This window comes from Oncorhynchus mykiss, chromosome 8 (assembly GCF_057628025.1).
Source record: "Oncorhynchus mykiss isolate SJ-2025 chromosome 8, ASM5762802v1, whole genome shotgun sequence".
NCBI lineage: Eukaryota > Metazoa > Chordata > Actinopteri > Salmoniformes > Salmonidae > Oncorhynchus > Oncorhynchus mykiss.
The window spans coordinates 93,780,539-93,803,972 of NC_143029.1; the positions used below are offsets into that span (position 1 = coordinate 93,780,539).

The following is a 23,434-nucleotide window of genomic DNA, read 5'->3' on the forward strand; positions in this document are numbered from 1 at the left end:
TGGGGTTAAGAGGAGGCACTTGAAAGACCGGGCTGTGGGGGAGCACTGGAGCTCTGGTGCGCAACCTTTCGCTGCCTCCAGCTCTGCTTTGGGGCGGCGATATTCCCCAGCCTGTGCCCAGGGTCCCTCTCCGTTCAGTATCTCCTCCCATGTCCAGGAGTCCTGTGATACCGGCCGCTGTTGTTGCTGCTGCTGCTGCTGTCGTCGCTGTTTTCTACCACGCTGCTTGGTCCTTGGTTGGTGGGTGATTCTGTCACGGTCGTCCTCCTCTTCATCTGAAGAGGAGAGGCGAGATGGATCTGAGGACCAATACACGGCGTGGTAAGTGTCCATGGTCAATCTTTAATAAAGAAAGTAGTGAACACTGAACACTATACAAAACCAGTAAACAAAATAACACCCGTGAAGCTAATCATATGGACTGTGCTGCAACAAGCCATCAACATAGACAATCACCCACAAACAAACAGTGCAACCCAGGCTACCTAAGTATGATTCTCAATCAGAGACAACTAATGACACCTGCCTCTGATTGAGAACCATACTAGGCCGAAAACATAGAAATGCCCCAAAACATAGAAAAACAAACATAGACTGCCCACCCAACTCACGCCCTGACCATACTAAATAAATACAATACAACGGAAATAAAGGTCAGAACGTGACAGCGCGACACGGGCTGGCAACATTCTGGATCATTGCCACTCTAACTTCCGCGAAGCATACAAAGCCTTTCCTCGCCCTCCTTTCTTCAAATCTGACCACGACTCCATTTTGTTGCTCCCAGCCTATAAACAGAAACTAAAACAGGAAACGCCTGTGCTCAGGTCTGTTAAATGCTGGTCCAACCAGGGGTAGGCTTGATTACCAACAACGACGAAATGGCCTACATTGAGGAGGTGAGGGCCCTTGGAGTGTGGTGTCAGGAAAATAAGCTCACACTCAATGTCAACAAAACAAAGGAGATGATCGTGGACTTCGTGGACTTCAGGAATCAGCAGAGGGAGCACCCCCCCTATCCACATTTACGGGACAGTTGTGTAGAAGTGGAAAGTTTTAAGTTCCTCGGGAGGGACATCACCGACAAACTGAAATGGTCCACCCACACAGACAGCGTGGTGAAGAAGGTACAACAGCGCCTCTTCAACCTCAGGAGGCTGAAGAAATTTGGCTTCTCACCAAAAACACTCACACACTTTTACAGATGCACAATTGAGAGCATCCTGTCAGTCTGTATAACCGCCTGGTACGGCAACTGCTCCGCCCACAACCTTAAGGCTCTCCAGAGGGTGGTGAGGCCTGCACAACACATTACCGGGGGGCAAACTACCTGCCCTCCAGGACACCTACACCACCCGATGTCACAGGAAGGCCAAAAAGATCATCAAAGACAACAACCACCCGAGCCACTGCCTGTTCACCCCGCTATCATCCATAAGGCGAGGTCAATACTGGTGCATCAAAGCTGGGACCGAGAGACTGAAAAACAGCTTCTATCTCAAGGCCATGAGACTGTTAAACAGCCATCACTAACAATGAGTGGCTGCTGCCAACATACTGACCCAAATCTCTAGCCACTTTAATCATAAAAAAATGAATGTAATAAACGTATCACTAGTCACTTTAAACAATGCCACTTTATATAATGTTTGCATACCCTACATTACTAATCTCATACCTATATGTATATACTATACCATCTACTGCATCTTGCCTATGGCTCCCGGCCATCGCTCATCCATATATTTATATGTACATATTCTTATTCATTCCTTTACACTTGTGTGTATAAGGTAGTTGTTGTGAAATTGTTAGATATTTATCACGGCTGTGTGGAGAGACAGACCAAGGCGCAGCGTGCTCTGAGTTACACATCTTTATTTTTTGTGAAACTTACAAAACAAAAAGGAAACAAACAACGAACCGTAACATAAGAGGTGCAATATACACTAACTCAAAACAAGATCCCACAAAAAAACAGTGGGAAAATGACTGCCTAAATATGATCCCCAATCAGAGACAATGATATACAGCTGCCTCTGATTGGGAACCATACCAGGCCAACATAGAAATAAAACACCTAGATAGGAACACCCCCCCCCCCCCCCCCTAGTCACACCCCGACCTAACCAAAATAGAGAATAAAAAGGCTCTCTATGGTCAGGGCGTGACAATTATACTACATGGTCGGAACTAGAAGCACAAGCATTTCGCTACTCTCGCATTAACATCTGCAAACCATGTGTATGTGACCAATAAAATGTGATTTGATTTGTGTTAACTAACCTACAGACGAGCTTCAATGCCATACAACACTCCATCCGTGGCCTACAACTGCTCTTAAATGCAAGTAAAACTAAATGCATGCTCTTCAACCGATCGCTGCCCGGACCTGCCCGCTCGGACCTGCCCGGACCTGCCCGTAGCATCACTACTCTGGACAGTTCTGACTTAGAATATGTGGACAACTACAAATACCTGGGTGTCTGGTTAGGCTGTAAACTCTTCTTCCAGACTCACATTAAGCATCTCCAATCCAAAATTAAATCTAGAATCGGCTTCCTATTTCGCAACAAAGCATCCTTCACTCATGCTGCAAAACATACGATCTCCAACACTCTACTCAGCAAATTGGATGCAGTCTATCACAGTGCCATCCGTTTTGTCACCTAAGCCCCATATACTACCCACCACTGCGACCTGTATGCTCTCGTTGGCTGGTCTTCGCTTCATATTTGTCGCCAAACCCACTGGCTCCAGGTCATCTATAAGTTTGCTAGGTAACGCTCCACTGGTCACCATAGCAGCACCCACCCATAGCACACACTCCAGCAGGTATATTTGACTGGTCACCCCCAAAGCCAATTCCTACTTTGGCTGCCTTTCCTTCCAGTTCTCTGCTGCCAATGACTGGAACGAACTGCAAAAATCACTGAAGCTGGTGAGTCATATCTCCCTCACTAACTTTAAGCATCAGCTGTCAGAGCAGCTCACAGATCATTGCACCTGTATATAGCCCACCTGTAAGTAGCCAACCCAACTACCTCATCCCCATATTGTTATTCATGTTATTCAAAAATGTTTTCCTTTGCACCCCAGTATCTGTACTTGCACACTCATCTTCTGCACATCTATCACTCCAGTGTTTAATTGCTAAATTGTAATTATTTTGTAATTAAATTGTAATTAATCTTACTTCATTTTCACACACTATATATACACTTTTCTGTTGTGTTATTTATTGACCGTATGCTTGTTTTTTCCATGTGTAACTCTGTGTTGTTTGTGTTGCACTGCTTTGCTTTACCTTGGCCAGGTCGCAGTTGTAAATGAGAACTTGTTATCAACTGGCCTACCTAGTTAACTGAGGGATAGCCCCCTTTTTTTCAATTTTCCCCTAAATGACATACACAAATCTAAGGCCCTAATAATAATATAGCCTAAATAATAATAATAATATAGCCTAAAAATAATAATAATAGTAATATAGCCTAAATAATAATGATAATATAGCCTAAATAATAATAATAATATAGCCTAAATAATAATAATAATATAGCCTAAAAATAATAATAATAGTAATATAGCCTAAATAATAATGATAATAATAATATAGACTTGAAATAATAATAATAATAATAATAATATAGCCTAAATAATAGTAATAATAATATAGCCTCGAAATAATGATAATAATATTGCCTAAATAATAGTCATATAGCCTAAATAATAATAATAATAATAATAATAATAATAATAGTAATAATCATAATATAGCCTACATAATAATAATAATAATAATAATAATATTGCCTAAATAATTCATTTTGTTCCTTAGGCTGCCTGCCCTGCTCCTGATTGATTCATTGTTAGTGTGTTGTTTATTAGTTTATTTAGTGTTGAAATGTTGAACATCAGTTGATAGTGACAGAATCATACCCTTGGTTTAATCATGATGGGGCGGCAGGGTAGCCTAGTGGTTAGAGCGTTGAACTAGTAACCGAAAGGTTGCAAGTTCATATCCCCGATCTGTCATTCTGCCCCTGAACGGCCTAGGTTCACTGTTCCTAGGCCGTCATTGAAAATAAGAATTTGTTCTTAACTGACTTGCCTAGTTAAATAAAGGTTAAAAAAAATATATGATAGTGACAGAATCATACCCTTGTCTTAATCATGATAGTAACAGAATCATACCCTTGGTTTAATCATGAGATCTATCCAAGCAAGGAATAAGGCATTTCAAAAATGTAAGAACTCTCAAGAACAGTCTGATTTGTCCTATATAAACGTCACAGAAATTAAGCACAGAGCAGGATGGATGAAGCTAAGAGGGGTCACTTTGCTGAGAAAATCATTGAAAACAAAAATGACCCTAAAAAGCTTTGGAAATCATTTAAATAACTAGTACTACCAACTGAACAGGATATTAGTAGGCCTAGTTCGTATCCACAAATGTCCAGAATGCCTACAGCACACTCATTGGATAGGCAACAAATCAACATGACATATGACATGACATTTATATGAATCTGGTGAAATTCACACAGTGCTTTAACAACTGTTAGACTGATGTTAACCCTTTTACTACCCTTTTAATTTCACCAGGTTCATATATTAATATGTCATGCTGATTTGTTATTATGCATCCTGGGAGTAGAGGAGTGTGTACTTACGTTTTGCCCTGCGTGCTCAAATCATTTTGATGCACTATGAGAGGTAGGCACGCTTTTTCTGTCATCTTCAGAAAAGTTTGATTCTTTTAAGCACAAAGTCATACACACAGTGTTCTGTTCATGAATAATGTTGTATATTTAGAGGTTACTCATAAGTGGATGGTGCTTCTACACCTGCATTGCTTGCTGTTTGGGGTTTTAGGCTGGGTTTCTGTACAGCACTTTGAGATATCAGCTGATGTACGAAGGGCTATATAAATAAATTTGATTTGATTTATTGTTAAGATGTAATTGTACTTTTTAGGATGATATCAACATTCTGAATTCAACATGTGGTTAATAGCTAGCTAAGGTATTAGCAGGATATTGTATGTGTGAATGATGGCTAGCTCCTCGAATGATCCCAGTCCATCCTATTGTGCATCTGTTGTAGAAAGAGGCGACGATTCGCAGACCATATGTGCTCAACAAATGTTTTATTTCCTTTTGGATGCAGATGCAGGATGCAGAGAGTGAATTCTGCTTAATTAAAACTACCTGACCTCCAAAGTCCACGTCTATAGTCTCAATCAACCACACACAACGCAGAGTTACAGCGGTGCAGCACAGCACCGGTTACATCAGCAAGAGCAGGGCAGTCTGGGGCTAGTGATTGAGAATGCCTATCCATTGCAGTGTGTAATGCAGTGTAGCCTAGTTTTTTATACAGCACAAAAAAAATCAGGAAGGACGTACATTTTCTTAGAAATATAACTTTGCCCTGTGCTTCTTCAAGCATGCTCTTCATATAGTATAGACTTTGGATCATTTGAATGAGACCACACTAGGTGAACGTGATATAGCGCACCCAGCAGAGAATCGGGGATGAGGGGCCTTATTTATCCCTGTAATACTGAATTTGTAACAGAGAAGCTTTGTTAATTTCACCATTTGTAGCTTTTGTATGCTAGCTGAGTACCACTAGTAAAAAAAGTTCTGAATTTTTGAAGTTTGAAGCCAAAAAGTCCGTGTTAAATGAAAATGTACTTGAATCTAGGTCCTCCTTTTATTGTACAACATGCAACATGACAACTGGTACAAGTTACTTTGGTTCAATTTTACATGTAATCAATTCCAACATTACAATAAGTTGTCTCGTTAATCTTAAAATGTTCCCTAAATAAATAAATATTAATTTGTTTACAAAACTATATACATTAAATATAGTAAACAAAAACACACAGTGTACTGTCCACTAACTATGACATGACATTGAGTGAACTTTCTTCATGCTTAGTCGTCATTGTGTCTGAAAGCAGAAAATAGCATTAATCAACACAGGCATGTTCAGTGGCGCTATGGAATGTTGTTCAGTAAAAATGTTTAGTTTAACGTAGTAGTAGTATATATTACCTGAACATCTGCTTGTACATCTCCAGGGCCTCCTGAGCGACGAAATTTATAAAGGCGGGGTCCTGCAGCTCCACACCAGCTGGAATGGTCAGGAGGAGAGGAGGAGAGTTTAGGATGTTCAGCTCCACCTTGGTGTCTCCCCCTGACGAGCTGCCTCCATCAACTCCCTCTGACACCACCTGGGTAAAAAAAACAATGTGTTGTACTCTTACTGACACCACCTGGGTAGAATCAACAATAAATTGTGATCATGCTGAGAACACCTGGGTAGAAACAACATACTGTACTCATACTGACAACACCTGGGTAGAAACAACAATATACTGACACCACCTGGGTAGAAACAACAATATACTGACACCTCCTGGGTAGAAACAACAATATACTGACACCACCTGGGTAGAAACAACAATATACTGACACCACCTGGGTAGAAACAACAATATACTGACACCTCCTGGGTAGAAACAACAATATACTGACACCACCTGGGTAGAAACAACAATATACTGACACCTCCTGGGTAGAAACAACAATATACTGACACCTCCTGGGTAGACACAACAATATACTGACACCTCCTGGGTAGAAACAACAATATACTGACGCCACCTGGGTAGAAACAACAATATACTAACACCACCTGGGTAGAAACAACAATATACTGACAACACCTGGGTAGAAACAACAATATACTAACACCACCTGGGTAGAAACAACAATATACTGACAACACCTGGGTAGAAACAACAATATACTGACACCTCCTGGGTAGAATCAACAATATACTGACGCCTCCTGGGTAGAAACAACAATATACTGACACTTCCTGGGTAGAAACAACAATATACTGACACCACCTGGGTAGAAACAACAATATACTGACACCACCTGGGTAAAAACAACAAAATACTGACACCTCCTGGGTAGAAACAACAATATACTGACACCACCTGGGTAGAAACAACAATATACTGACACCTCCTGGGTAGAAACAACAATATACTGACACCTCCTGGGTAGAAACAACAATATACTGACACCACCTGGGTAGAAACAACAATATACTAACACCACCTGGGTAGAAACAACAATATACTGACACCTCCTGGGTAGAAACAACAATATACTGACACCACCTGGGTAGAAACAACAATATACTGACACCACCTGGGTAGAAACAACAAAATACTGACACCACCTGGGTAGAAACAACAATATACTGACACCACCTGGGTCAAAACAACAATATACTGACACCACCTGGGTAGAAACAACAATATACTGACACCTCCTGGGTAGAAACAACAATATACTGACACCACCTGGGTAGAAACAACAATATACTGACACCACCTGGGTAGAAACAACAATTTACTGACACCACCTGGGTAGAAACAACAATATACTGACACCTCCTGGGTAGAAACAACAATATACTGACACCTCCTGGGTAGAAACAATATGCTGTACTAATATTGACACCTCCTGGGTAGAAACAACAATATACTGACACCACAATATAAACCTTTCTCTAATAAGAGCATGTTGTTTTCAGGGATTTAAGCAAATGAATGCCTCGGTTATTCATTTAAGTTTTACGGTATGTACTTACTGTCTGTCTGTCTGTCTGTCTGTCTGTCTGTCTGTCTGTCTGTCTGTCTGTCTGTCTGTCTGTCTGTCTGTCTGTCTGTCTGTCTGTCTGTCTGTCTGTCTGACCTTTCTGATGCGGAATTTGGTATCAGGTGTGGTGTTGTTGTTGACCATTTCTGTCACCCAGCTGAACTCAGTAGCCATGTTGCTTATCCAGCTCGCCGTGTCACCTGTGTGCTGCTGCACAATGCTCAGAACCTGGAGTAATGGATTAAACAGAACGGATGGTATGTTATCCTATGCTATGCTATGATACGGAATGCTACACAATGCTATGCTATGTTACCTCGTCGTACTGCTCCTTCGACATGTCCCGCAGCTGAGACACCTCATCCAGTTCCACATGCAGCTCCCGCACACTGGGACACTCTGACACACATAGGGGACAGGAGGCAGTTGGAGAGTGTGTGTGTGTGTGTTTTTTTTTTTGTGTGTGTGTGTGTGTGTGTGTGTGTGTGTGTGTGTGTTACCTGTGAGCTGCACCCCTTGGCAGGACTGACACTGGTTCTGCAGCTGCCAGCATTCTGAAGTCTGCCTCCTCAACTCTCTACACAACTTCCTGTTCTGGAGGAAATGAGGGAACAGCTCCCTCTCTGGACCAGAGGAACAGATTATCTGTCATTAACTATTATAGCTATCAATAGGGTTTCTAGTTCTGTGTTGGGTTCGGTTAGGGTTATCTCTTTGTAATAGAACAATATCAATAATGTTTCTAGTTTTGTGTTGGAGCTACCTCTCTTCCTCTCCTCCTCCACAACGTCTTTGAGGTCATCAAACACTCGTGTGACCACGTCCCCAAAGTCCTCCACAACACTCTTCCCAAAGTTAAAGAAGGAGTCCAGGACCTCCTCCATCCCCACTCTGTGGATGAAGCCCAAGTCCATCCCCAGGGAGAAGGGGTCCTGGGTAGGCTGTTGGCCCCGGGCTTGGCCTCTGCTCTGGGGGTCAAAGGCCTTCTGGAGGTTTTGGTCCAGTTTACCTTGCATCTTGTCCACCAGCACCACACTGCGCTCAAACAGGGAGCCCACCTGGGAGGGAGAGAACAGGTCAACTAACACTACATCACTAGTCAACTGACACTACATCACTAGTCAACTGACACTACATCACTAGTCAACTGACACTACATCACTAGTCAAATGACACTACATCACTAGACAACTGACACTACATCACTAGTCAACTAACACTACTTCACTAGTGAACTGACACTACCTCACTAGTGAACTGACACTACATCACTAGTCAACTGACACTACCTCACTAGTCAACTGACAATACCTCATTAGTCAACTGACACTGTCTCACTAGTCAACTAACTCTACCTCACTAGTCAACTAACTCTACCTCACTCGTCAACTGGCACTGCCTCACTAGTCAACTGACAATACATCACTAGTCAACTGGAACTACCTCCCCATTTATCTGAACCTACTTCTGCAGTTAACTGACACCACCTCACTAGTCAACTGGCACTACATCACTAGTCAACTGGCACTACATCACTAGTCAACGGACACTACATCACTAGTCAACGGACACTACCTCACTAGTCAACTGATACTACTTCACTGGTCAACTGACTAAACCTTACTAGTCAACTGACACTACCTCAAACATCAACTGACACTACCTCAATAGCAAACTGACACTACCTAACTAATCAACTGATTCTACCTCAGAAAGCAACTGACAATACCTCACTTGTCAACTGACAATACCTCACAAGTTAACTGACACGACCTCACTAGTCAACTAACTCTACCTCACTAGTCAACTGACACAACCTCACTAGTCAACTAACTCTACCTCACTAGTCAACTGACAATACCTCACTACTCAACTGACTCTACCTCACTAGTCAACTGGCACTACATCACTAGTCAACTGGCACTACATCACTAGTCAACTGATAGTACATCACTAGTCAACTGACACTACCTCAAACATCAACTGACACTACCTCACTAGTCAACTGACACGGACACACTAGTCAACTAACTCTACCACACTAGTCAACTAACTCTACCTCACTACTCAACTGACTCTACCTCACTAGTCAACTGACACTGCCTCACTAGTCAATGGACTCTACCTCAGAAAGCAACTGACAATACCTCACTTGTCAACTGACAATACCTCACTAGTCAACTGACACAACCTCACTAGTCAACTAACTCTACCTCACTAGTCAACTGACAATACCTCACTAGTCAACTGACACTGCCTCACTAGTCAACTAACTCTACCTCACTAGTCAACTAACTCTACCTCACTAGTCAACTGACACTATCTCACTAGTCTACTGACACTACCTCGCTAATTAACTGACACCACCTCGCTAGTCAACTGATGCTACCTCGCTAGTCAACTGACACCACCTCACTAGTCTACTGACACTACCTCGCTAGTCTACTGAAGCTACCTCACTGGTCAACTGATGCTACCTCGCTAGTCTACTGATGCTACCTCGTTAGTCAACTGACGCTACCTCGCTAGTCAACTGATGCTACCTCGCTAGTCTACTGACGCTACCTCGCTAGTCTACTGATGCTACCTCACTGGTCAACTGACGCTACCTCGCTAGTCTACTGATGCTACCTCGCTAGTCTACTGACGCTACCTCGCTAGTCTACTGATTCTACCTCGCTAGTCAACTGACACTAACTCGCTAATCAACTGACACTACCTCGCTCATCAAACAAGATGGATAAACAGAATAAACTGACAATGAGAACAATGGAAATTGACTTCCGACTTAGTGGTGACATTTTCTGTAGATGGACTTGTCCAGTACCTTGGCGATGAGGCTGTTGAAGGAGTCTTCTATGCGAACTACCTCCCTGTCGGGTTTATCAGCGCTCTGGTTCACCAACATATCTCCATCTAGAGGACGTGGGTCTCTCTGGCCGAACCGAGATGACACCCCGCGGAAGAAGTTCTCTACCTGGCCAGGGGGAGGGTGTTAGGTGAGGTGAGGTTAATTTAGTGTGTGTGTGTGTGTGTGTGTGTGTGTCTGTGTACCTTGGCCTGGAAGGAGCTGAAGCCCTGCCTGCATGTGGAGGTGTAGAAGGTCTTACAGGCGTCCTCCAGACACAGCCAACATGCCTCCCATTCCTCCTTTAGAGACTCCTGGCACTGATGCTCCGCCTCCTCCAGCTTTAGCTCCACCTCCTGGTATTGCTGGGCCACACCCTAATGGACAACAACAATACTATATAACGTCTGACCTCTAACCCTGATCTCTGACATCTCATGCTCTGAACATAGCCACTTTGGTCCACCACCTAAACCTTAAAGTAAGATTCATCACAAACTCTAGAAGGTAAAGACAGACCCCAAATCCTCAAATTTAAAGATGGACCACAAATCCTAAAAGGTAAATATGGCCTGCAACCCTAGAAGGTAAAGATGGCCTTCAAACCCTAGAAGGTAAAGATGGCCTTCAAACCCTAAAAGGTAAATATGGACTTCCAACCCTAGAAGGTAAAGATGGCCTTCAAACCCTAGAAGGTAAAGATGGCCTTCAAACCCTAGAAGGTAAATATGTCCTTCAAACCCTAGAAGGTAAATATGGCCTTCAAACCCTAGAAGGTAAATATGGCCTTCAAACCCTAGAAGGTAAATATGGCCTTCAAACCCTAGAAGGTAAATATGGCCTTCAAACCCTAGAAGGTAAATATGGCCTTCAAACCCTAGAAGGTAAATATGGCCTTCAAACCCTAGAAGATAAAATATGGCCTTCAAACCCTAGAAGGTAAATATGGCCTTCAAACCCTAGAAGGTAAATATGGCCTTCAAACCCTAGAAGGGAAATATGGCCTTCAAACCCTAGAAGGTAAATATGGCCTTCAAACCCTAAAGGTAAAGATACATACCTTCTTCTTGTCACTGCTGTGTTGGAGAGACTTCATCAGGTCTTCATGTTTCTCCTCATTCTTCACCAGTACCTCCTTCATCTGTTTCACTCCATACAGAGCTCTCCTCACCTCCTCATCCACCAGCTTCTCCCCAACATCAGACAGTTCTGAGAGACAGAAGGAGGGGTGTGTGTGTGTGTGTGTGTGTGTGTGTGTGTGTGTGTGTGTGTGTGTGTGTGTGTGTGTGTGTGTGTGTGTGTGTGTGTGTGTTAGACTCACGCTTCAGGGTGTCCTCTGAGATGCCTGCTGCAGTGTCTTCTGCTGCGCATTGCAAGACCCCCAATGACATGACCAACACAACCCAACCAATCAGAAACCTCATCTTGTCCGATCACAGGAAGCTCAGTCTGGAAGAGAAGAAACCATGAAATACTGGAGGCAGTTACTTTTACTTCCGCATTTATATGCGAAGTGACACGCGCACACATACGCGCGCGCGCGCACACACACACACACACACACATAAAATTGTGTAATTAAACTGCCAGATTTTTATGGGGACTTATTATTGTGCTAATTAAATTTCAACGGGGCTGCAGAAATCGACTCCAGGGGGTTAAAACCTGTTAGGGATAGGAGGCAGTATTTTCACTTTGGATGAATTGCGTGCCCATAGTAAACTGCCTCCTACTCTGTCCTAGATTCTAATATAAGCATATATTATTATCATTGGATAGAAACCACTCTGACATTTCTAAAACTGTTTGAATTATGTATGTGAGTATAACATAACTCATAGGGCAGGCAAACTTCCAAACAGGAATTGGAAATTCTGGGACTGGTTGAATTTCAAGTCATCGCCTATTCACATCCAAACAAGATATGGATCTGTTCGCACTTCCTACACCTTCCACTAGATGTCAACAGTCAGTAGAACGTGGAATGAAGCCTCTAGTGTGACGTGGGACCGGATGGGAGGGGAATGAGTCAGTAGTCTGTCAGAATGCCAGTTCCTGGTTGAGCATATTACTGTTGACATAGCCTTGCGTTCCATTACCCTGTAGACAAAAACGAATGCTCCGGTTGGAACGTTATTGGATATATATGAAAATAACATCCTGAAGATTGATTCTCTACTTAGTTTGACCAGTTTATTCGACCTGGAATATGACTTTTTGAAGTTTTCGTCCGAGTTCGCCTGGACCAGGGGCGCTAGCGGAAGTTCAGCATAACAGCATGATTGACATTTGAAGGCATTGTTCTCACGTTAGCTGAGACAATAATGACTAAATGATGTTTACATTTCAATCAGAACTATGACTACACAGAATACTATTATGTTACTGTATGGATGTATGAATCTTATTATAATCATAGTACTGAATATAATGTGTGTAATTATAATCAAGAATTAGAACAAAGACTGTCTGTTCCTTGGTAGAAACTAATGAAGTTATCGTCAGACTGGCTAGAACGCTGTGTTCCTTACGGGACATCTTGTCTCTACACAGGGAGAGGAGAGACCTTGGGCTGGTAGTAAATTATTTTACAGGTGGTGGACGATGTGGGAAGGCTTGTGAACTATACTGCCATTGTATCGGAGTGGGGGAAGGACCGTTTAAAACCTATGATGTCATTTTTAGTTTATAACCTGTTGTAAATTGTACCATGATCAGTACTCTCGAGTATAAACGCTATTGATTGATTTTGAGACTGGTCTCTGTCCATTTTATGCAAATAAGTATCTTACAAATTCTTAGAAATGGGCTGAGTGTATTGATTGAATTGGTTAATAAACATATAGGAATCAAATTCCTTTAACAGCCGCATATGTCGGCTCAATCGGAAATGACCCTTACATAACTATTGCTCAATCTGCAACGCTTCAGCGATCCAGATTGAATAGAGCCCCTAATCTAATCTTGTGAGTTAAAAGGATTTAGATTTGAGGTTGAGCTGGTAAACATCCCTTTTCCAGACAGAACTATGCAACAAGACTGGATTAGTACAGTGTGATGGAGAACAACAGCAGTTTAGTGGAATTTATTTTATCTTATAGGTTGAGTTAAGATGGTTAGTTTAGTTAAGGTTATTCAGTAGATCAGTAGAATACCATGAGGATACTAACAAAGGATGACAAAGGGGTGAAACAGCTTTAGGGTTTGGCGACAAGTAAGGTTAGAGGTTTAGGGGTCCCCTAAACTTAACCCAACCTCATGGAAACATGGGGCCTGGAAACAGGCCTCTCTCTTACTGACATCATAATTCTGTTGACTGTTCCTCGAGTTATCTAGAGCTACCTCTCCACTTCTGTCTCGTTACACAATCATTATATCCAATCATTACATGTGAACATAACTCAACTACTGTAGCTCACCCTACATTTGTCAAATCTGACCATAACTCTATCCTCCTGATTCCTGCTTACAAGTAAAAACTCAAACAGGAAGTACCAGTGACGCACCCGCACAAGCGGATGTTAAGCTACAGGACTGTTTCACACAGACTGGAATATGGTCTGGGATTCTTCCGGTGGCGTTGAGGAATTTACCACATCAGTCACTGTCTTCATTAACAAGTGCATTGACGACATCGCCCCCACAGTGACAGGAAGTACATATCCCAACCAGAAGCCATGGATTACAGGCAACATCCGCACTGAGCTAAAGCTGCCTCTTTCAAGGAGTGGGACACTAATCTGTATGCTTATAAGAAATCTCGCTACACCATTCCGACAAACTTTCAAACAGTAAAAGCGTCAATACAGAACTGAGATCTAATCCTGCTACACTGGCTCTGATGCTCGTTGGATGTGGCAGGGCTTGCAAACTATCACAGATTATAAAGGGAAGCCCAGCCACAAGCTGTCTAGTGACGTGGGCCGACAAGACAAGCTAAATGCCTTCTATGCTTCGAGGCAAGCAACAATTAAATATGTATGAGAGCAACAGCTCTTCTGGACGGCTGTGTGATCACGCTCTCTGTCGATGTGAGTAAGAAGTTTAAACAGGTCAACATTCATTAGTTCGTAGGGCCAGATATATTACCAGGACATGTACTCAGAGCATGGGCTGACCACCTGGCAAGTGTCTTCACTGACATTTTCAAACTCTCTCTGACCTAGTCTATAATACCCATGTTTCAAGCAGACCACCATAGTTCCTACGTGCAAGAATGCCAAGGTAACCTGTCTAAATGACAACCGACCCAGAGCACTCACATCTGTAGCCTTGAAGAGCTTTGAAAAGCTGGTCATGCCTCACATCAACACCATCATCCCACACGTTTCCACAAAATGAACACCTACGTGAGAATGCTGTTCATAGACTACAGCTCAGCGTTCAACACCATAATACCCTCAAAGCTCATCACTGAGCTAAGGTCCCTTGGACTGAGCACATCCCTCTGCAATTGGATCCTGGACTTCCTGATGGAACGTCCCCAGGTGGTGAGGATAGGCAACAACACATCCGCCACTCTGACCCTCAACACGGGGGCCCCTCAGAGGTGTGTGCTGTTTCCCCTCCTTCATTCCCTGTTCACCCACGACTCCAACACCATAATCAAGTTTGCCGATGACACAATGGTGGATGGCCTGATCACAGACAACAATGAGACTATAGGGAGGAGGGCAAAGACCAGGCAGTGTGGTGCCAGAACAGCAACCTGTCTCTCAGCGTCATAACACAAAGGAGCTTATCAAGGACTACAGTAAACGGAGGGTTGAACACAATCCCATTCACATCGAAGGGGCTTTAGTGGAGCGGGTAGTGGAGTGGGTCGAGGGCTTCAAGTTCCTCGGTGTCCACATTGCTAAGGACCTATCATGGTCCAAATGCCTCTTCTCCTTCAGGAAGATGAAAAGCTTTGGCATGGGACCTCTGATCCTCAAAAAGTTATACTGCTGGACAATATGTATTTGTATTTATTATGGATCTCCATTAGTTCCTGTCAAGGCAGCAGCTACTCTTCCTGGGGTTTATTATGGATCCCCATTAGCTGTTGCCAAGGTCGCAGCTACCCTTCCTGGGGTCCGGCAAAATTAAGGCAGTTATACCATTTTAAAAACATTACAATACATTCATTACAGAATTCACAACACACTAAGTGTGTGCCCTCAGGCCCTACTCCACTACCACATATCTACAACGCAAAATCCATGTGTACATGTGTGTATAGTGCGTATGTTATTGTGTGTGTATGCATGTGTCTGAGAGCATGTTGTCTGGCCACATCACCGCTTTGTACGGCAACTGCTCGGCATCCGACCGCAAGGCTCTACAGAGGGTAGTGCGTACAGCCAGTACATCACTGGGGCTAAGCTTCCTGCCATCCAGGATATCTATACCAGGAGGTGTCAGAGGAAGTCCCTACAAATGTCCAAAGACCCAGCCACCCTGGTCATAGACTCTTCTCTCTGCTACAGCACGGCAAGCGATACCGGAGTGCCAAGTCTAGATCCAAAAGGCTTCTTAACAACTTATACCCTCAAGCCATTAGACTCCTGAACAGCTATTCAAATGGCTACCCGTTCTATTTGAATTGTCCCACAACACCCCCTTTTTTACGCTGCTGTTACTCTTCGTTATTAACCATGCATATTCACTTTACCTCTACCTACATGTACATATTATTTTTATTGTTTCATTTTTTATTTATTTTAGTATATAATTTCTTAACCCTTATTTTTCATAAAACTGTTGTTAAGAGCTTGTAAGTAAGCATTTCACTGTAAGGTCTACACCAGTTGTATGTGAAAGGTGCATGTGAAAAATACAATTTGGATTGTAGACAAAGAAAAGCTCTCCAGTAGGTCTACCAAAACATTCAAGGGCCATTTTCTCAAAAGAGTGTTTGCAGTTTTATTAACTTTCAAAGCAGAATTACTTTCCCATTTTTCCTCAACTGCAGTGTATGCCATTTTCTAGCTTGGAGTATCTACCTTTATCCAATGTAAAAAACACAATTTCAAATATTGCAACATAGGACTGAATCGAGCTGGTTGGTCACTACTGTAGTTACCTCAGGTCCATTCTAGCAGAATAGCCAGCTACTGTATAAGGTAGTTTTTTTTCCAGCACCACAACATCTCACTGGTACTCATCTTGTTGTGTTTGATGACAGTAGTTAATGTGCCCCCAAGACAACAACCAACAGTCCCTCTCATATTCACATGTCCACATACTGCCTCGTTCTGCCTCTCTGACATTGCTCACAGAATATTTATACAGTATATTCTTAATTCCATTTCTGTGTATTGTTGTGAAATTGTTAAATGTTACTGTTAGATACTGTATTACTGCACTGTTAGAATTAGAAACACAAGCATTTCGCTACACCCGCAATAACATCCGCTAAACACGTGTATGTGACAAATAAAATTTGATTTGATTTTGACAACAACCAACCTCTCCCTGTCATATTCACATATACACATACTGCCCCAAGGACAACAAACAACCTCACCCTCTCAAATTCACATGTTCACATACTGCCCCAAGGACAACATAGGACAGTATGTGTGTTCAGTATTCTACTCACCAGTAGAAGCTAACAGGTTGTTGTCCTTGTTACTGAGGTGTGTCAAGGTGTACTCACCAGTAGAAGCTAGCAGGTTGTTGTCCTTGGTATTGAGTAATGTGTTTCTGAGTACTGTGTCCCCGTGTGTGTGTTTAGTGTTCTGTAGGGATTGTGCTGTTGATCTGTACTTGTCTTGTTCCACTTCTGCTGTTCCAGACTGGACGGTTGTAATCCTATTAGTTTCTTTATTACCTCATGGTCACAGATAATCCACTGGTCAACACATATAGGGTCTATTTCCTGGATACAGATTAAGTCTTGGATTACGAAGAAATAGAGAATTCATAAAAAATGCTATTTAGTCTAGGATCACAGCTTTTTAGTCCAGGAATCGTTGTCAGAACAAGCGATACGTGCTAAAGTCCAACCTAAAATATTTAATAGAAAAACCAAAACCTGTAACACCTTCCCCCTTACGACAACAAATATACCATATATTATCACAACCAACAGAAAATAACTTCCATTGCCCAACATAATCAACTTAAAAGCATCGCTACTCAAATATGTCGCCTTCTCCAATTTAAACCGGCTGTCAAGCATTAAATCCAAGACAAAAGCAGCCATATATTTTTCTAAATACAGTACCAGTCAAAAGTTTAAGGGTTGTTCATTACTTTTTACTATTTTCTACATTGTAGAGCAATAGTGAAGGCATCAAAACTATGAAATAACACATATGTAATCATGTAGTAACCAAAATAGTGTTAAACAAAATATATCTGATATTTGAGAATCTTCAAAGTAGCACCCTTTCCTAGATGACAGCTTTGTACACTCTTGGCATTCTCCCCCCACCAGCTTCATGAGGTAGTTTTTCATAGTTTTATGTCTTCACTATTATTCTACAATTTAGAAAATAGTAAAAATAAAGAAAACACTTGAATGAGTAAGTGTGTTAAAACCTTTGTCTGGTACGATATTTCCACTACTGTTCAAAGTTTGGGGTCATTTCGAAATTTCCTTCTTTTTGAAAGAAAAGCTAATTGTCCATTAAAATAACATCAAAATCATCAGAAATACAGTGTATTGTAATTGTTGATGTTGTAAATGACTATTGTAGCTGGAAAAGGCTGATTTTTTTATGGAATATCTACATAGGCGTACAGAGGCCCATTATCAGCGACCATCACTCCTGTTTTCCAATTGTGTTAGCTAATCCAAGTTGATCATTTTAAAAGGCTAATTGATTATTAGAAAACCCTTTTGCAATTATGTTAGCGCAGCTGAAAACTGTTGTCCTGATTAAAGAAGCAATAAAACAGTCATTATTTCGACTAGATGAGTCCCATAACATAATTATAACATAACAGACAGTAGATCTAGCAAATCTGTCATAATATAATAGAGACAGATCTATCTGGGCTGTCGTAATTTAATATAGACTATAGATGTAGTTTGTCTGTAATAATAAAATTGAGATTGTGGATATTGCTGGTCTGTCACTGTAACGATCGTCTGTGGTGGAAGAAGGTGAGGACCAAAGCGCAGCGTGGTAAGTGTTCATATTTTTAATAAAATAACTGAACACTGAACAAAACAATAAATGACAAACGGACAGTCCCGTAAGGTGAATGGACAAAACACTAAACAGGAAATAATCACCCACAAAACATAGGCGGGAAAAGGCTACCTAAGTATGATTCTCAATCAGAGACAACGAACGACCCCTGCCTCTGATTGAGAACCATACCAGGCCAAACACAAAACCACAACATACTAAAACAAAGACATAACAAAGGAACTAAGGTCAGAACGTGACAGTCACAATATAAATAAGAGAAAAGATCCGAAACTCATTCAAGAATTTTAGATGAAGTTGTGTGGAAAAAGGACTGGGGTGGTAAAATATTATTTTCCAAAGAAACTCAAAAGGGGTGATGATATTAATTAAAAAACATTTTATCCGAATGCAAATTGTTCAAGGTTGTTTTTGTTTTACCTTAATTTAACAAGACAGTTAAGAACAAATTCTTATTTAAAATGACAGCCTACCCCGGCCAAACTTGTTTCACTAGGACAGAATAATTTATAACTGACTTTTTCCTACATAACATACTGTAGGTACAGCAGATCCCCTTATTGTATGGGACACTTTTACATCTGTCTTTAGAGGCCATGCAATTCAATACTCATCTTTAAAACAAAAGAAATTTAGGTGAAAATAATCCATATTGAGAAAGGAAATAGAGAGATTAACAGTACAGATAGATAGCAATAAAAGCAGTACCATAGATGCACAGAATGCATTAGGAGAAAAAAAAATATTGGAGGAACTTATTTAAGAAAGATCAAGTGTTATGAGCATGTTTTAACCATTCCTATAAAAATGGTAGATTATCAGATACTCAACAAGAACGTCTTATTTCATTATCACTGAAACAGGACCCTAGTGGTAAATATAAAGAGTCAGTCCATTTAAAAAATTGGAGGCCCCTTACACTTCAGTGTTGTGATGCAACAATTCTAGCGAAGTGCATAGCGCTTAGAATTTAAAAGCTATTGTTGGATATTATTCATCCTAATCAGACAAGTTTTGGACGATACTTTGGAGATAATATAAGACAAGTACTGGAAACAATAGAACTATCACGACTCCAGATTTGACCCAGATGCAGACACAGGAGGCGGATAGTTTGATTCTCAGAATATTTATTAACACCAAGGGGCAGGTCAAGGGCAGGCAGAGGTTCTTAATCCAAGTTATAGTCAATATGGGACAGAACGGCAGGAAGGCTCAGGGTCAGGACAGGCATAAAGGTCAGCACCGGAAAGACTAGAAACAAGAACTTTAGAAAAGGGAAACATTTTGGTAAGACCTGACAAAACAAGATGAACTGGCAACAGACAAACAGAGAACGCAGGTATAAATACACAGGGATACTGGGGAAAAATAGGAGACACCTAGTGGTGGGGGGAGACAAGCACAAGACAGGTGAAACAGATCAGGGTGTGAAAAGAACACTATGAAAAATCTGGGAAACCAGGCCTGAAATTCATAGCTGACTTTGATAAAGTACGGCTGGAATGTATACTGTATTTAAATGCCTGTAATATTTCCATTTTAGAGAATCTCTTATACAATGGGTTAAAGTTATATACAGTAACCTGAGGTGTAAATTAGTAAATAATGGCTACTTCTAAGTTTTAAACTGTCAAGAGGAGTAAAACAAGGTTGTCCACAATCGGCATATCTATTTATTATGGCCATCGAAATGATCGCTATTAAAATCAGATCCAACAATAAAATCAAGGGCCTAGAAATCCAGGGCTTAAAAACAAAGGTGTCATTGTACGTTGATGATTCAGGTTCTTTTAAATCCACCATTTGGATCCCTCCACAGCCTCCTAGATAGGGCCGGCAGGTGGTTAGAGCGTTGGGTCAGTACTAGATCGAATCCCTGAGCTGACAAGGTAGAAATCTGCCGTTCTGCCCCTGAGCAAGGCAGTTAATTCACTGTTCCTAGGCTGTTATATGTTACCATTTTTATCAAATCAAATTGTATTGGTCACATACACATGGTTAGCAGATGTTGATGCGAGTGTAGCCAAATGCTTGTGCTTCTAGTTTCTAAAAGTGCAGCAATATCAACAAGTAATCTAACAATTCCACAACAACTACCGAATACACTCAAATCTAAGTAAAGGGAAGGAATAAGAATATGTACATATAAATATATGGATGAGCAATGACCGAGTGGCACAGGCAAGATGCAGTAGATGGTATAAAATACAATATACATATGGGATTAGTAATGAAAGATATGTAAACATCATGATTAAAGTGGCATTAATAAAGTGACTCCATTTGTTAGAGTGGCCAATGATTTCAGGTCTGTATGTAGGCAGCAGCCTCTCTGAGTTAGTGATGGCTGTTGAACAGTCTGATGGCCTTGAGATAGAAGCTGTTTTTCAGTCTCTCAGTCCCAGCTTTGATGCACCTGTACTGACCTTGCCATCTGGATGGTAGCAAGGTGAAAAGGCAGTGGCTCGGGTGGTGGTTGTCTTTGATTATCTTTTTGGCCTTCCTGTGACATCGGGTGCTGTAGGTGTCCTGGAGGGCAGGTAGTTTTCCCCCGGTGATGCGTTGTGCCTCAACACCCTCTAGAGAACCCTGCGGTAGTAGGCGGTGCTGTTGTCGTACCAGGCGATGATACAGCCTGACAGGATGCTCTAAATTGTGCATCTGTAAAAGTTTGTGAGGGTTTTATGAGACAAGCCACATTTTTTCCGCCTCCTGAGGTTGAAGAGGCACTGTTGCACCTTCTTCACCACGCTGTCTGTGTGGGTGGACCATTTCAGTTTGATGTGTACGCCGAGGAACTTAAAACGGACTGAGCACGCACCCTTGTTGGGCCCCAGTGTTGAGGATCAGCGAAGTGGTGATGGTGTTTCCTACCTTCACCACCGGAGGCAGCCAGTCAGGAAGTCCAGGACCCAATCGCACACGGCGGGGTTAAGACTCAGGGCCTCAAGCTTAATGATGAGCTTGGAGGGTACTATGGTGTTGAATGCTGAGCTGTAGTCAATGAACAGTATTCCTCTTGTCCAGAAAGATAGGGCAGTGGTGATTGTAATGTCTTTTTTTAACCAGGCAAGTTAACAAATTCTTATTTTCAATGACGGCCTAGGAAGAGTGGGTTAACTGCCTGTTCAGGGGCAGAACGACAGATTTGTACCTTGTCAGCTCGGGGGTTTGAACTTGCAACCTTCCGGTTAGTAGTCCAACGCTCTAACCACTAGGCTAGGCTGCCACCCCTATTGGGGTGGAATGCAAATGGCAGTGGGTCTAGGGTGACAGGTAAGGTGGAGGTGATATGGTCCTTAACAAGTCTCTCAAAGCACTTCATAATAACAGGAGTGAGTTCTACGGGGCAATAGTCATTCAATTCAGTTACCTTTGCCTTCTTGGGTACAGGAACAACAGTGGCCATCTTGAAGCATGTGGGGACAGCAGACTGGGATAGGGATTGATTGAATATGTCCTTAAACACACCAGCCAGCTGGTCTGTGCATGCTCTGAGGATGCGGCTAGGGATGCCGTCTGGGGCGGCAGCCTTGCGAGGGTTAACCCATTTAAATGTCTTACTCACGTCGGCCACGGAGAAGGAGAGCCCACAGTCCCTGGTAGCGGGCTGCGTCAGTGGCACTGTATTATCCTCAAAGTGGTCATTGAAGGTGTTGAGCTTGTCTGGAAGCAAGACGTTGATGTCCGTGATGTGGCAGATTTTTGTTTTGTAGTCCGTGATTGTCTGTAGACCCTTTCACATACGTCTTGTGTCTGAGCCGTTGAATTGTGACTCCAATTTGTCCCTATACTGACATTTCGCTTGTTTGATTGCCTTGCGGAGGGAATAACTGCAATGTTTATATTCAGTCATACTCCCAGTCACCTTTCCATGGTTAAATGCTGTGGTTTGCGCTTTCAGTTTTGCTCAAATGCAGGGTTAGGGTTAGGGTTAGGGGTTAGGGTTAGGGGTTAGGGTTAGGGTTAGGTTTCTAGTTTTGAGTCGGTTGATCCACTTCCATCTCTGACACGTGGAAACCGGAAGGGGGAAGGGAGGGGGTGCACTCCACATCATATGCGCGTAGGCCGGAGGGGTCCGGGCGCGGCCGGCCAAAGTTGTAGGCCCCATGGTTGCCCACTTGTAGATTGACCCGTTGGTTGGGTTTAAAGACTGTCTGTCTGTAGGGTTAGGGTTAAGTATAGTTTTTGAAGTGGTTAAGGTTAGGGTTAAGGTTTAGGGTAAGGTATAGTGGGTTAGCGGTTAGGGTTAGGTTTTGAATACAATTGTGTTTCGTTTCAACTAGTTAGTTTTACGGTGCACAGGCCTATCTCCTGTTTATCCCTCCCATTTCTGCTGATCTAATATAATAGGTGTAGTACTTAAAAAGGCCCGTAGATGTCCTCCTAGGATCATAAATTAAACTGAGGTAAGCTCCAAGTTGCCTCTTTTTCTGGGTGGCAGTGCAGAAGTCGATGTGGTGACCGATTCATTCAACCATAGTGTTATTAAATATGAACATAAACGCCATATTGTGCATTTAAATGGTTTTATTGTTTTGTTAAAGGAAAGGAAAAACCTAAAAGAGGAAGTGCCAAACTAAAACCAAACAAACCATAAATATATAGAGAGTAAAAATAAAATATGAATAAAACCATGTTCTTCTCCATCCATTTTCCTGTCTGTTAAAACCCATTTTCTAAAACCTCTCGTTCAGACCATTTGGCGTTATTGTCTGTAGGTGCTGGATCCACTCCCGTTCTACCCTCTT

At 42.1% G+C, this 23,434-nt stretch overlaps 1 protein-coding gene across 5 annotated transcripts; it reads right to left on the minus strand.

Moving 5' to 3' along the window:
* Positions 1–5,704: 5,704 nt before the first annotated feature.
* Positions 5,705–17,502, minus strand: clul1 (clusterin like 1). Of its 5 annotated transcripts, none has more exons than XM_036986806.2 (11): positions 17,177–17,502; positions 11,858–11,985; positions 11,597–11,745; positions 10,743–10,913; positions 10,516–10,665; positions 8,452–8,746; positions 8,189–8,311; positions 8,005–8,087; positions 7,785–7,916; positions 6,066–6,244; positions 5,705–5,961 (listed from the first exon to the last, which is right to left on the minus strand). In XM_036986806.2, the coding sequence occupies exons 2-11, from the start codon at positions 11,958–11,960 to the stop codon at positions 5,946–5,948; spliced, it is 1,401 nt and encodes a 466-aa protein (XP_036842701.1). In that variant the 5' UTR covers positions 11,961–11,985; positions 17,177–17,502; the 3' UTR covers positions 5,705–5,945. The 5 variants fall into 5 exon arrangements, with proteins under 5 accessions (XP_036842701.1, XP_036842703.1, XP_036842702.1 ...); XM_036986808.2 differs by having other exon boundaries at positions 7,830–7,916; positions 17,177–17,289; XM_036986807.2 differs by having other exon boundaries at positions 17,120–17,225.
* Between the last annotated feature and the right edge of the window lie 5,932 nt (positions 17,503–23,434).

Bases quoted from the DNA above. Each gene is read 5' to 3' on its own strand.
- clul1 (XM_036986806.2), bottom strand. From the start codon at position 11,960: ATGAGGTTTCTGATTGGTTGGGTTGTGTTGGTCATGTCATTGGGGGTC. The intron at 10,666-10,742 runs GTACACAGACAC...CCCCCTGGCCAG, and splicing joins TCAGCTCCTTCCAGGCCAAG to GTAGAGAACTTCTTCCGCGG. The intron at 8,312-8,451 runs GTAGCTCCAACA...CCTCTGGTCCAG, and splicing joins GGAGGAGGAGAGGAAGAGAG to AGAGGGAGCTGTTCCCTCAT.